This window comes from Staurois parvus, unplaced genomic scaffold, assembly GCF_062004578.1.
Source record: "Staurois parvus isolate SC_StPar_1 unplaced genomic scaffold, SC_StPar_1.0 ptg000967l, whole genome shotgun sequence".
In the NCBI taxonomy this organism is placed as follows: domain Eukaryota; kingdom Metazoa; phylum Chordata; class Amphibia; order Anura; family Ranidae; genus Staurois; species Staurois parvus.
Genome location: NW_028318763.1, coordinates 557,135 through 572,469, shown reverse-complemented (window position 1 = coordinate 572,469; position 15,335 = coordinate 557,135). Strand labels below are relative to the sequence as shown.

The 15,335-nt window shown below is 42.0% G+C and overlaps 1 protein-coding gene across 1 annotated transcript in view; it reads left to right on the top strand.

Annotated features, from left to right (window-relative positions):
* Positions 1-15,335, top strand: part of TMX3 (thioredoxin related transmembrane protein 3) — a 98,322-nt gene that overhangs the window by 48,103 nt on the left and 34,884 nt on the right. Inside the window, exons 7-9 of the mRNA XM_089657138.1 lie at positions 1,590-1,689; positions 9,749-9,826; positions 11,051-11,117. Of these exons, the coding sequence (XP_089513264.1) occupies positions 1,590-1,689; positions 9,749-9,826; positions 11,051-11,117 (245 nt within the window). The remainder of the gene's footprint in view (positions 1-1,589; positions 1,690-9,748; positions 9,827-11,050; positions 11,118-15,335) is intronic.

The window sequence follows — 15,335 nt, the reverse complement described above, 5'->3', positions numbered from 1 at the left end:
GCACCAATACCGGTATTGGTGCCTATACTAAGCATTAGTACTCATGCAAATTCTCCAGTACCTGAAACCGATACCTTTTCTGTGCAATTTTGGCCTATACAAAATGAGGCTTGAATCGCACTGCAAAGAATTGCCTGTGATTTGAACTGAATTTGAGCTGAAGTAGCGGTGCAATTCCTGTCCGAATAACATGCAGTGGTGCTATTTGCATTGCTATTTGAGCCATTCATTTTGTATGGCTCAACTCGCACTGCAAATCACACCGCACGCACAGGTAAACCGCATTTGTTTCGGAGAAGAATCGCACCACTATTTCATCTCAAGTTCAGTTCACATCACATGCAATTCTTTGCATTGCGATTTGAGCCCATTATTTTTTATAGGCTCAAATCGCACGGCAAAGGTATCAGTAATCAGTATTGGCAAGTACTTGAGCACAAGTATCCGTACTTATACTCGCCAATTAAAAAAAAAAAAAAATTGTATTGGTACAATTCTAGCTGTTACCAAATACAACTTCCAATAAAACTTAAAGTGGAGCTCCAGTCAAAATGTAAAAAAATAAGTCAATCGCTACAAAACTGTAGCTGCTGATGTTTAAAAAAATACTCACCTGTCCCTCGATCCAGCAGTGTGCTCACTGTAGCCGGGTGAAGGGCCATCCTCTCTCCCCAGTGTCGGCATTTTAAGTGCAGGCACCCCACTAAGACAGCTTGTGGCTTCACAGCCGGGTGTCCACTACACATGCATGAGTAGCGCTGCTCCTTGTGAATGGCACTGTGGGGAGGGAGGACAACTTCCGCTTCTGATCGCCTATGTGGTTGCAGAGGAAGTGGGAACGAGTATCTCACAAAATTGGGTACCCGCTCCCTAAAGGTTCCAATCCTTAATGGGGAGTGGGGGACGAGGCCTTAAAGTAGAACTTCCCCTTTTGGGTGCAGCTGTTCTTTAACTTCTGAACTTGTCTGGCACGTTCCTGACTACACACCAGTCTTTATACAAAAAGTGTGCCATCCTATGGCTCTCTCTCTGCCTAAAAGGAAAACTCTTCATTCTTCAGGCCTGAACTCTTTCTAACCACACCTAGGCGTTTTCTGCAGCATTTTGCAGAACCGCAGTACAGTTCATTTAACATGATTTGCTATGGGACTTGTTCACACCTGTGCGTTTTTCACCGGTGCGTTTTTTGGAAAGATTCAGGGACTTTTTTGAACGCAAAACGTTGCGTTTTTGGTTCTATAGACTTCAATGGGAATGCTGCAGAAAAGCATGTATTGTGGTTTTGCAGCGTTTTTGATGCGTTTTGCATTTAAAATCTGCCTAGCATGAAGAAAAATGAAGAAAAAAAAAATGAAAAACGCAGAAAAAAAGCAAGTGCAAAAACGCAAAACACACCGCAGAAAGCATTGCAGAAAGGGATCAAACACAACCTGCATAGGTGTGAACCTAGACTAAGAAAGGGAATTTGTGATGAAATAGACCTGTTTCTTGATAACCGGCATAGCATTTGTTTCTAAACTATTAAAATAGCTGACCAGTTCATTTTAATTTTTAAAATGTTATTCTTTGATGTTCACTTTTCATTTTAGGCCTCTTATACGACAGCTTCCCAGCCAACAGATGTTCGAACATGTGCAGAAGCGTCACCCAGTACTATTCGTATATGTTGGTGTTGAATCAACTCTAAAGGTGAAAAGATAAACTTAAGTTGTATACATTTTGAAAAATGTTTATGTATGGGACTGTTTACATGTGAAGAAATACACATTATATGAATAGTTTGCTATGAATGTTAATTAGGCTAACTAGACCTTATACATAATGACCTTTATTGAGAAAGGATAGGTGTGATTTTTGGACATTCACATTGTTCATGTAATTTTACCCATAAGTAGGTGTAGCTAGACTTCACATGCCCAATCAAGGCACGTCAGCCCAAATACCAGACAACCCATAGTAGTTTTCTTGTTCAAACAATTTTATTAACAATAAATCAGAGTGGGACAAACAAAGAGACATTGCTAATGTACACTGGACATTGAAATGGCAATAGGACATAAAAAAACCCCAATATGAATGAGGGTCATAATACAATTGTCTATACATTACTAGCGGAAACAGGTAGGTAAAAGTTGACAACAGAAGACATTATTGTTCCGGCCAATCAAAGTGATGTCTCCCAAATGCATTAAAGAAATAGGGGGAAGTTTGAAGGGGGTCAAACAGGGGTGGGAGGGGGGGGGGGGGAGAAGAGGAACAGCAACAATGACTCCATGAGCGTTCAGCAAGTGTACAACAACCCCTACGTATTACGTACAATGGGCCGATGACAATATCTTTAGCGCACAGTACACAAATCAGGGGAGAAGGAGTGATTCGTCAAAATTAGGCGGGAGGAAGCGATCTACCCAGGGGCTCCATATGCGCAAGAATTTAGGAATCGTGTTGAGAATTGTGGCTTCCACCTTTGCATGTATCATGGCTTGCGTTATTCTGGTTTTGATGGCCGCGACACTTAGGGTGGGGGATTTCCAGGATTTCGCTATAACCTGTTTAGCCGCTGTCGTTACTTGCATGATGAGCTTAAATTGTGAATTGGAGATGCCAGGGGGGCATTGATTGAGTAGGGCGGTCGTTGGGTCGGGTTGTAGGGTAATAGTGCTAAGTGTAGATAACATGGCGAAAATTTCATCCCAAAAGATTCGGGCTATTGGGCAGTCCCACCACATATGGTAATGTGTTCCTGGGTCTGTACAGCCTCTAAAACAGTTGGGCGAGTAATTAGGGGTGAATTTTGCGATTCTCGCCGGGACCAAGTACCAGCGGGTTAAGAGTTTATAATTCTTTTCCAATGCTATGATGTTCTGTGAGGATGATTTTGTGTTGGCCCAAATACGGTCCCATTCAGACAGATCAAATTCCTTACCCAAATCCACTTCCCACTTGTGGGTGTACAGAGGGGGGGACGTGGTAATCGAGGTAGTAAAGAGTGAATATAAGCAGGAGATAAGCCTACGTCTGAGGGTCTTTGCAGCACGCTCGTTCAAAGAGAGACATGGCGTCTGGTCGATTGATTATTGTGGTGTAGGGGGCGTAAAAGTGTTGTAGCTGCAAGTACCGAAATATCTCAGAGGCTGGGAGGCCATGCTTTTCCCGCAGCGAGGCAAAGGATTTAAACTTATTCCTCTGTAGGAAATTATGTGTACGGAATAAATTAGCAGAGGACCAGGCTTTGAATAAAAGGGGTGTCTGCCAGGCCGGGGGAAAAGCTGGGTTTCGCAGGAACGAGAGCATAGGATTATGTGGAGATTGGAGGAGATAGCGGGTTTTCAATTTGTCCCATAAGGATAGGAAGTGAGACGTGATGGGGTTGGATATAGTGCGGCGGTCTATTGGTCTCAACCAGAGTAAGTTAGCTGTGGATAAGGGGTCACATTCAATCGATTCAAGCACAACCCATTGAGGGATTTCAAAAGTTGCATGATATTTAGGTAACTGGGCTAAATGCGCTGCTAGATAATATTTGCTAATATCAGGTAGGCCTAGACCACCACTGAGCTTAGTGCGATAGAGGGTGGAGCGAGGTATACGAGGGCGAATATTGTCCCAAACATAGGAAAAGATGCGACGTTGTAGTGTGCGGAGGTAATGAGGGGGGACTGGGACTGGGTGGACTCTAAACAGATATAGAATTTTTGGGAGGATTGACATCTTAATAACTGCTATTCTGCCTAGCCATGCGAGGGGGAGGGAAGACCATTTGGTCAGAAGGGCAGAAAGGTGATTTAGCATTGGAAGATAATTAGCTGCATAAAGGTCTGATAGCTTAGGAGTCAGTTTGATTCCCAAAAAAGGGATATGGCACTGTGACCAAGGGAATGGTAAAATTTGCTTCAAGTGCGCCAATTCTATAGGGGGGAGAGAAATGTTGAGTGCTGTTGATTTATTAGGGTTTATTATTAGGCCCGAGAGCTCGCCAAACTTCTCGAGAAGCCGGAGTAAGGAAGGAGAGGAAGTCAATTGAGATTTGAGAAAGAGCAAGACGTCATCCGCAAAGAGACATAATTTATGATGTGTGCCCCCTATTTCGAGTCCCTTAACATCCGGGTTAGCTCTGATTAAAAGGGCTAGGGGCTCTATAGCCAGGGCAAAGAGCAGGGGGGACAGAGGACAGCCCTGTCTTGTGCCTCTAGAAATCGGGAACTGAGCTGACCTGTGCCCCAGATACCTAACTCTGGCTGAAGGCTCTCGATACAGCGAGAAGATCCAGGTTAAGAAGTGTGAGCCAAAACCCCAACGATGCAAAATATAGTTGAGGTATGGCCATGAGACGGTATCAAATGCTTTCCGGATATCTAGGGAAAGGAAACAGGCAGGAATATTACGAGACCTGGCTAAGTTTGCTAAAAGGGATGCACGCCTGATGTTATCTCCTGCTTGTCTAGTTGGGATAAAGCCCACTTGGTCGTTATGAATTAGAGAACCAATACACAAGTTAAGACGTGAAGAGAGGATTTTTGCTAACAGTTTGATATCAATGTTGAGGAGAGAGATTGGCCTATAATTGGACCACTGCGTGTCATCAGAATTTGGCTTTGGGATCATTGAAATGTTCGCTTGCACTGTTTCATGGTTGAAGGTTTGGCCAGATAGTAAAGCGTTAAAACCATTAGTAAGGATGGGTGTGAGGAGATGAGCAAATTTCCTATAATAGGTAGCCGAGAAGCCATCCGGTCCTGGGCGTTTCCGTAATTTTAGATTTTTAATAGCGTCTAGGGTTTCGGCAGGGGAGATGGGTCGCTCAAGCGCCGCCAACTGGCACTCTGAGAGTTTCGGGAAGGAAATGGAAGTGAGAAGGATATCAGCTTGTGCGGGGTCAAAGGGTGTGGAAGAAGAGTAGAGCTGTGACAAGTGTTTATGGAAGGTCTGTAGAATATGTTCCGGGTTACTAGTAAGGTTGCCAGAGGAGGTGCGAATCCGGATAGGTTTAGTGAGCTGGTCGAGCCTACGTAGTGAGAGGGCAAGGAATGTATTGGGCTTATTCGCCTTAGTGTAATATTTATGTCTAGATCTACGGAGTGAGAGTTCAGCTTGATCTGTGAGAATCTGTGCCAATCTAGATCGCTCCAAGGCTTCACGATTGGTTGGCGTAGGAGCCGTCTGAAAGGTTTGATGGGAACGATCATAGGTTTGCTCCAGTAAGACACGTTGTTGCCTTTTGGTTTTATTTAAGAAGGATGCTTTGCTAATGCAGAACCCTCGCAATACCGGTTTATGCGCTTCCCATAACAGGAGAGGGGATATATCGGGCGACTGGTTAAGAGTAAAATAGTCTTTTAATGCTGCTTCGATTTCTAGACAGTGTGCTGGGTTTGCAAGCAGGTTATCGTTAATGATCCAAGAGGATTCAGTGGGGGATGCGGCTAACGAGGCCATAGCCGTGAATACGGCGCAATGGTCAGACCAGGGGATTGGAATTATTTTAGAGGTCAGAAGCCGAGAGGAAGAGGCGGTGGTAATGAAAATATGGTCTATTCTGGAGAATGACTGGTGGGGATGAGAATAGAAGGTGTATTGGCGTTTAGTCGGATTGAGTTCCCGCCATGTGTCTATCAAAGAATAACGTTGTAGTATGGCTTGGAAGGTTTGTTTAGGGGCAGGGACAGGGGATGGTTGAGGAGATTTGTCGAGAAAGGGATATATTACACTGTTAGAGTCTCCGCTAACAATTAAAGTTCCGCGCTTATGATGGTCTATAACCGATAGTAGGTGGGAAAGGAATGGTAAGGGGTCTTGGTTTGGGGCGTAGTATGCAACAATGGTAACATCCACATCTAGGAGTTGCCCTACTAACAGGAGGTAACGACCCTCCGGGTCTTTGCATTCGGTGCATAGCGTGAAAGGTGTTGTGCGGTGGAAGGCAATCAGTACCCCCCTGCGTTTGGTGGTGGCAGAGGCTGTATAGACCTGAGGATATCGAGGACCAAAAAACTTTGGAGTGGAGTTGGGAGTCAAGTGTGTTTCCTGTAGACAGACCACGTGAGCTTTAAGTGTTGCAAAGGTTCGGAAAGCCTTATTCCGTTTTTGTGGAATATTGAGACCCTGTACATTCAGGGTGAGGATATTTAACGAGCCCATGGATAAAGTGCGTAGTGGTTTGAATAGCATGGCACTCCCACTCGGGATGTAGCCTGTCGAGTACTGCAGGGGATGAGAACATTACGGAGTGTGTTGCGCAAAGTCATGGAGTCATGTTGAAAGGAAGGAGGAGGGGTACGGTATGAGACAGGTAACAGGAAAGAAGGGGTGTAAAAGGCCATTAGTGGCCAAAGAGGTGGGTTCCCAAGGACACCCTGAACAGGGTGGGCCAGGGAACAATAGTAGCCCAAGTGTTAAAAAATAACCAATAACACAGGGGCTAGGGTGGAGTGTGCAGGTACGCGGACCGCGAGGATGACAGCAATGTAATTAACAAACTGTGGCAAGGTCCCGGTAAAAAACAAAAACACAGGTACATAAAAAGAACATGCAAGAAAATCAAGGATCCTAGACTCAGACGGCATTAGTAGTGCTGGTGAGACAACATTGGCGCAGGGGTGTAGCTTCCCATGTCGCCGAAGTCCAGGATCCCAAATATAAGCTACAATGTAGCACCGAAGGGGGGTGTAGAACGATCCCCAGGTAGTGGGACAACCAAAATTCAACAGGTAGAGGGAGAGAGGATAACAACGGTATTAACTGCCCTGAAAACCAAACGAGTACACCGTATGGTGTGTGTGGCAAAAAAAAGTGGGGGAAAAGGGAAGAATAAATGTAGGACAGTGTTCAGTCCATGGTATCTTGTGAGGTTAGTCCTGGAGACGAAAAACACCCCCTCTTGTGGAAATTGAATTGACCTTCAGTTGCACGTGCAGGGAGGGACTTCCACGGCGAGCAGGATGTGGACCTCCGTTTGGCGCTTTCTGAAGGCGTCGCTGGGGGATGTAGTTGCAGGGCCCGTAGGATGTCTAAAAGATCCTCTGGAGTTTTGCAGGTGAAATCTCGGGACTGGTATCGGAATCGCACTGCGAAAGGGAAGCTCCACCTATATTGTATAGCGTGTTGTTGAAGTACTTGTAAATAGGGTTTCATAGCCCTGCGCTTGGAGATAGTTGTGGGGCATAGATCGTGGAATAACTGGTAGGGATGACCTTGGAATTGTAGAGATTCTCCGTTACGGGCAGCTTGTAGGAGTTGCTCCTTAGTACGGAAAAAGTGGAGCTTGGCTATAATATCGCGTGGTGGACCATCCGCGCGTCGTGGCGCTAACGCCCTGTGAACTCTATCCAATTCCAATCTGTCAATTGGGATAGCTGGGGCAAGCTTTTGGAACAGAGCTGTTATCGTGGATTGGACATCGACGATCGTTTCTGGAAGGCCACGGATACGTAAGTTTGAGCGCCGTGCTCGGTTTTCAAAGTCCTCCAGTCGTGTTAATAGTGTTGCGTTTTTGTCACGCAGAAGATCAAGGTCATCCGTGTGTGTCTGAAGCGAGGCGTCAAGACCATCTACCCTCAGTTCTAGGTCCGCTGTGCGTTGTCCTAGTTCACGGATTTCCCTAGATAGCGTGGCTGTGATGCGGTCTGAGGTTTGCTTCAGAGCTTTGTGTAGCATTTTTTCAAAGCGTGATAATAGGTCAGGGGGTGTAAGGTCAGGCGTCAGGGCTTGTGTAGGGACATCTGTTTCAGTGTCAGACTCACCCTCAGACGTGCAGGGATGGCTGGGCTGCGGGTCCTGCAGAGCTGCATATGCCCCCGCTGCTTGCTTGCTTCCACGTGTTGGGGCGGTGGCCATTTTGGTGGAGGCCTTTGCCAGGGCCTCTTTGATGGTTTTGGTTGATGGGGGGACCTGGTGCCGGGATGCCCCTTTAACCATTTTGCTGCTTGTCAGGAAGGGGGGGCTGTTATAATGAACTCAGCCCCCCCAGCTCTCTCCCTCTTCAGCCTGTGTGCAGTAGTGAGCTGTGTGCTGTGTGCAGCAGGGGGCGGGCCTATGCACAGCTCGCAGCGGGGATGGAGTCCTCAGTCAGAGTACTCTGACTTGGAGCGGAGGATCCGCCGCGGACCCGGGTGGATCAGACCCCGGGAGAGTTGCCTGGGGGATCGGATCCCCTTAGAGTATATCGCGGGCCGGGACCCGCCGCTTCTGGGTGCCGTCACCCGACGGGAAAGCAGAGCCTCATCGGGACATGGCCGTCCCGCCAGCCGCGCATGCGCACTCCGTTCCCCATAGTAGTTTTCACCAGGATCTTCATATGTTTGAACAATGTTTTTAAGAACATGTAGATCCTAGGCAAAAATTTGTAGGTACAACCCTGGATTTGAAAAAGGCATTTCTATATGGGTGCTGTTGCTTGGTATGAGACTCCTTTCTAATCAAAGAACCCATAATGATTTGTTTTTCTCCAGTACTTTTCCAACCATCTTTACTTAGCATAGCTTGTTCTGTACCTTGTATGCATTGTTGGATGCGAAACAAAGGTAGCCACCTGTGTAGAAGTAATGTTAATCCCCAAGTTCTTTTTGTAGGTTGCTTTGAGTTCAAACCCAGAAAATCAACATGCATACCTATTGAATTACTCACTACATATCTTTACATGTATTTATCAGGTAGTCCTAATTCATCAAAATTCAGGTAATAACACTACACCTGTAAATCATAACTTTTCCTTTGAAAATTCCAATGCCACATGACAGTTTTCATTATTCTCCAATGATGTAACTATGGTCCTGAAGACCAAAGATAGGATCCGAAGAAGAAACAAAAAATACCAAATGCAGGAAATGAAAAGATTGGCAGTTTTTGTGATGAGACACTCACTGGATTGGATTGCAGGCTTAAAGTATTAATGTTTTTTTACCCATTTGTAATATTTTAATTCTCAACTACCACTATATTATTTCCCAGCAGTGTTTCATTTGGTTTTGTTACACCCAGCATTAAACATAATGATTGATAGCCTGTGGGAGTAAGCGTTATTAGCATGTTTTTATCTACCTTGCCTATTGAAGGTTTAGGTTTTTATTATCTTTAATGTAATTCTAAAGGCAAACTTTTTATTTGTTTAAAAATAACAAACGTGTTCTTCTTACCTGCTCTGTGTAATGGCTTTGCAAAAAGCAGCCCCGATCCTCCTTTTCTCGGGTCCCCGCCAGTGCTTCTGGCCTCTCCTCCCTGCCAAGTGCCCCGATACCAAGCCACTTGCTGTAGGAGTACTGGTGTATACTCGTTCCCAAGCCAGCTCTGTGTGTCCATTGACGAACACAGCCAGCTCAGCCCTGTTATTAAGTCTATGGTCACATCAAGCTCGACTTACAGTGACCTGCCAATTTCAGTTGCAATTTGCAAGACATCTGACACAGTTGTCTATGCAAATCACAACAAAAGCAGTGCATTCACTACTTTAGAAATCAGTGTGGCTCTGACCAAGTCGGAACTGTACCGACATGACCGCTGTATTAGCGGACAATAGGGTGCCACATGGCATATGATTTGCAAGTCGCATGGCATGCAAATTGCATCCAATGTGACCGGGGTGTTAACTAGTCCTCGACAACTTGCTGCAGAAAGAAGCATTAAGACAAGCTGAAAAATTAAAAAAAACTGTTTAGCGCATTAAAAATGACTATGGGTGGTTGATAATTTTTAGTGGATACCAAGTGAACAGTACAGTTGTGCCTTCCATCAAATGTATAATTTGTTTTTACAGGAAAAATTCATTGAAGTTGCATCAGAACTTATTGTGTACACATACTTCTTTTCTGCTTCAGAAGATGTCTTGCCTGAGGTAATAATGCTGTTTTTATAATATGTTGGGGTGCGTAGACCTCATGCTGTTTTTTACAATTGTTTTTCTCAGTAAATAATACCTGCATAGTGCTAACACCCATTTATTTATTTTTTTATTACAATTAACAACAGTACATAAAAGGTCTACTTGCATTGACTGTCGGTTCACACTGAATCTGACTATTTTTAAAATTGTACGACTTCAAAGCCGCAAGTCAGTGTGATTTGAGGTGCAACTTGGCTGACATCTGTGTTACTTTATGCGCAATTGTCTACGCAAGTCACACCAGAAATCAGAAAGAATCGTGCACAAACCTTTTTTCAAGTCGGTGCGGCACCGCAGAGTCTGAGTCACACCGATTTGAACAGTTCCATTGCGGACAGTAGGGTGCGACTTGTCATGCGATTTGAAAGTTTCAAATTGCATGACAAGTCGCACTGGTGTGAACCAGGGCTAAGTGTTTTTTTTTTGCCCCAGTTATGACATTTATCTAATCTGCTATTTAATTTTTGATATGTAAAAAAAAAAAAAACATTTAAAAATGGAAAAAAAAGGTGTTATTATTCAGGTTCTCTAAGTTTCTGCATCTCTGATATGAACTCTCACAGGCCAGTAATTTCACTATCATTGGTGGTCTGGAAGTGACTGCTGTAGCTTCAAAAGATATAATGCTGCCTTTTCTTTTTCAAGCACTGCTTTATACTGTACATTGACGTACTTCTGTTGGAACTTGGTCTGTGCAACCATTATGATCACCTGCTGACTCAGCTGTCTCCACAGTCAGCTTAACTCTCCAATAAGAAACGACACTTTAATCCAAAGTAGTTTTACTTGTAAAATGCAATACATGGATGTTCAGCTATGATATCAAAGTGTAAATGAACAGTGATCTTCAAAACCCAGAGTTCACTATGAAGGCTAGATACTAACTGAGAAACATGAAGAAGAATAAAATTAAAATCATCTCTAAACCTGATGCTAATAGTAATGTATCATAATACAAACTGTAATAATACAAACTATTTTTCAAACCCAAAAGCACTCAAATATATATGACTCAGTGACTTGAAATAAAAAAGAGGAAAGCAATGTCTCAAAATGTGACCACCAAAAATGTAAATGTTAGGCCAAGTGTTTTTTTTATGATATTGATAGTGATTGTACTGTACTGTGTATTCTAAGTACTGTTATCATATTATTCTAAATGTTTTTGCTTTGCAGTATGTCAAGCTGAATGAAGTACCTGCTATATTGGTGTTTAAAGATGCAACCTACTTTGTTTATGATGGTGAGTGTTTCTTGCACTTATACAAATGGATGAAATACAGCAACTTAAATCTCTGTCATGAAACATGGAAGCTGTCATTTCTAGCTTGTTTTGTAAAGGCGCAATTCCTGGGAAACCTTTGTTTCACTACTTAGTGGGTCACTACCTGGAATAAACATATGCATATCTGGTATCAGGGCCGCACATGCATAGTTCAAGTAACAGAATAACAAGCCAGATGGCCTTTGATCATACACCTTCAAGGCTTCAAAATGGCCACTCCTATATTTCCCTATAAATATAAAATATGGACTTTTTTTTTTTAATAAAATTTTCAGTTAGCTTCTTACTAAATGGAAATAAATATTTGTATTTTCACAGTTTATTTATGATAATCATGACAAGGGGCAATTGGAAAAAGTAGGACATATATAGTATATTATGATCAAGGGTTTCAACTGTGTGTGTATAAGAGGGTGTAATGTGTTTAACCCCTTCACGCCTAAGGGTAAAACAAATCTAAATGCCTAAGCATAATTTTGCAATGTTGACCTGTTAGTAAAACCATCCATATCATCACAACTACTTTGTAAATCCAGGTGGATTATACCTTGTTTTTTCAGGACAAATTGGGCTTTCATTTGGTGGTTAATGATAATGGATATCTCCTGATTTTATTTTTTAATTTTTTTTATTATCAAAGGAAAACTGGCCCAAAATAGTAAAAAAAAAAATCTTTTTTTTTATTTAGCTGTGTGTTTCTTGTTACTACTATAACCTACCAACCCTAAATAAATTCTCCATGTGTATGTTATTTGTTTGTACCCGTAGTACAGCCCAGAAACAATAGTGCACATTTTGTTTGTCTTTTTTTATTTTTATACCTAAAACACACTGATGCCAATTTTTGTGGGTTTTTTTTTTTATAAACTGACCTTTGACCTTGACCTTTTTTTTTTTTCTCCCCTCTATGCCAGGAGTTGGAGAGATTTAATGTATCTTTCCTCCATTCATAGAGAGAAAAATCAAAAACAAGGGGGCTGGGCTGTACAGTGACTGATCACTGTGATATCCAATCAGAGGCTATCACAGCGATCATGTGACCCAGAATCGGGAGTCCCGGGTCCCGATCGTTAGAATGGGACCTGGGGCTCTCAGTGACACCGCGGTCTTTGTGCTGGGAATGTGCCGTGCGGCGCGCTCCCAGCAGAAAGACAGGTACGCAAATATGCGGCCCCACGGGAAAAAGCCCAGTTCTGTTAGGCCGTATATTTGTGTTACGTCCGCATCAAGGGGTTAATTAAAATTAGCACTAGAAATTATTGAAAGATCCAATGCACAGTTTTGTACAAAATAATATCTATCCCCCCCGAGTGTGTCAATTTGTTCTCCATTTGGGCCCCCCACGCTCACCCCTCCCATACTCAGCAGCTCACAGTGGGTGGGTTTTAATAAGAGTCAGTGATGACATTCTAGAAAGCAGCAGGCAGGATTAGGTGTAGGTTTGCTGCCTCATGACATGCTACAGATTTGCAGTGACAATGCTTATCATCACACCCAATGCAATATCTTCTCTGTAATGCAAGCAGGCACATCCTAAGTTAGCTAAATGTTGAAAGATCAGCGAGCGCTCAAGAATCTGATGAGGTCAGCAGCATACGCATTAGAAAGGAACACAAAACCTTATATAAAACATACACAAAAATTGGTGCAGCGCTGAAGGAATTAATATAGAAAAGTGCACTAATAAAAAATATGAAGTTATTAAACACAATTGATAACATGGGAGTGAATCGCTACAATGAGCACAAATAAATATATAAGTGCAGCTGTGAAAGTCAAAAAACAGACAAAGAAAGTGTTCATATGATGGTGAGGGTCTGACAAACACTGGTCAGAAAATTGTGCTGCATACAGATCCTGTTCCACAGGTGGTATCAAAGAATTCCACGTGACTTTAATCCATGTGACTTTAATCCATGCAGGGAATTTGATAAAAATGCACACTCACCAGATGCGCATAGTAAAAGCTCAATGTGTTGAATCGTATAATGACCAAGCCCCCTTTAGGTGGACCAGACAGACCGCATAGGAAGAGACTCCCTCCTCTGGATCTGAGACTGCTCTGCAACTGTTCTCTGGCTGGAGTCCTGGAAATCGTTTAGCTCAATTCTCCTCTGCTGCTACTTCCAGCAATGTCTCCTCTTTAATTCTTCCCCATCCTACATGACGGTTGACAATGCTGCATGGAATGCAGTAACAATCAGCAGTGCTGTCACCTCATCAATGTAGCTTCAACTGATATTTGCAATAATTTAAAAGGGCTGTAGCACATATTTTTATTAATGGGAAGCTATAGATCTACTTTATTTATAACACTTAATTAGTTGCATTTTGAAAACTCTGAAAGCTCAGTGTAGTCCACAGCCTGTGTTTCAGATTGCTGTAGTTTTGGCCGGCTCTATTCTGCAATACAACACAGTACCTGTGTCTCATTGATTTTTTTTTTCAAAGGCAATTTAGTTTCACTGTTAATCGTATGTGTGCATCTGCATGTAGGGGGTACACATAAGCTCTCACTAAACATCTGAGGCTTCTGTGTGGCCTCGAGGCACAGTATTTTGAGATATCTGTATAACAGAGAGAGACAGTATTATAGTAAAATATTGCAACATAAGGTGCAGTATTAACACAAAAACCACTGACATTGCTGTATATACTTATTTTTATATAAAAAAAACTTTTTAAAGTTTTTTTTTTTTTTTTTTAATTTTTAAATAAGAGTGCACTAGGGCAGCACTAGCGCCCCATGATTATAACATTGCTTGATTACAAACATTTCTGTATGGCCACTTTTATAGTAATTAACCTCATGTGTGCATTTTGTTTAAATCAGTGGTTCTTAACCTGGGTTCGATCGAACCCCAGGGGTTCGGTGAGTCAGTCTCGCGGGTTCGGCAGAGGTGAAGACCCACACCCGACTCATATGATTCGTGCAGTAAATATTCATTATTATGTTTTTGTGTGAAAATCATGTTTTAATGGTTTTGTTCTTAACGGTTTTGTTCATTTTGTGCACCTATGTATAAATATATACCTAAATATATACCTATGTTTTGAATTTTAAAAATCATATTTTATTTTTCCAATTAAGAAGGGTTCGGTGAATGCGCATATGAAACTGGTGGGGTTCAGTACCTCCAGCAAGGTTAAGAACCACTGGTTTAAATACTGCGTACAACTGTCAGATTTACTTTAACATCTCAAACTAAATTTTACATTTCATTTGGGTATCACTATATGCTACATATGTAGCATTTCTATAGCGCTTTTTGCTTTGTACCTTTTCATGTTAAAGGCAAGATAAAGCAGGGGATTTTACATTAGCACTTTTTTATTACATAGTAATAAAGAGAAACATACTCCACACCAACGGAAATCATTTGTTTATTCTTTTATTGCCAACATGACTTTTTTGGTACTGGTAAAAACACAACATGACATGACATACTAGAATGCAAATTTCCTTAAATAACCTGAGAAATGAGCAAGCCATTCAATAATAATTTAGAAACCACAAAATAATTTAGAAACAACAAAATAAAAACTAGAAACATAGAAAATGTATTATAGTACCTAGATATAACACATCAATTATATAATACAAATTTACTGATAACTGTAATAAATACTTGTAAATAAATATTTTAAAAAAGGTAGTAGTGTGTAAACAGATTACTCGATTTGCTAGCTGCGGTGTTATTTGCCATTACAATCCTTTACAATCCTTATTTGTAGCCATGTGAAATTCTTTGCATGTTAATGGTAAAGAGCTGATCAGATCTCTAAATAAAACTGATCAATTTGATATAAGAGGGCTTCTAATGTGCAAGTTAGCCAGTTTCCTAAAAACCTTAAAATATTTGCTATGCTTTGGGTGATTTTGGTTTCTGTTCCCAGATTTACCATGTGCATAATGATGACTCACACATAAAACGGGAACTTCTACTTACACTTTTTTTTTTTTTTTTTTTCTTGGTCGAAACCTTTGTAATTATTGCATGTAGAGGGGAAGGAGCGATTACATCCTGATTAACTCTATGAACAGCATATGTTTTACCCACAGGTTACTTTTCTGAAATTATATTAGGGTTGTGCTGTGTGGTTAGTATGGAGAATGTATAGCAAACTCAATCAAACAGTGGAATAATTGGAGCCACATTATATGTTCTTTTGTAA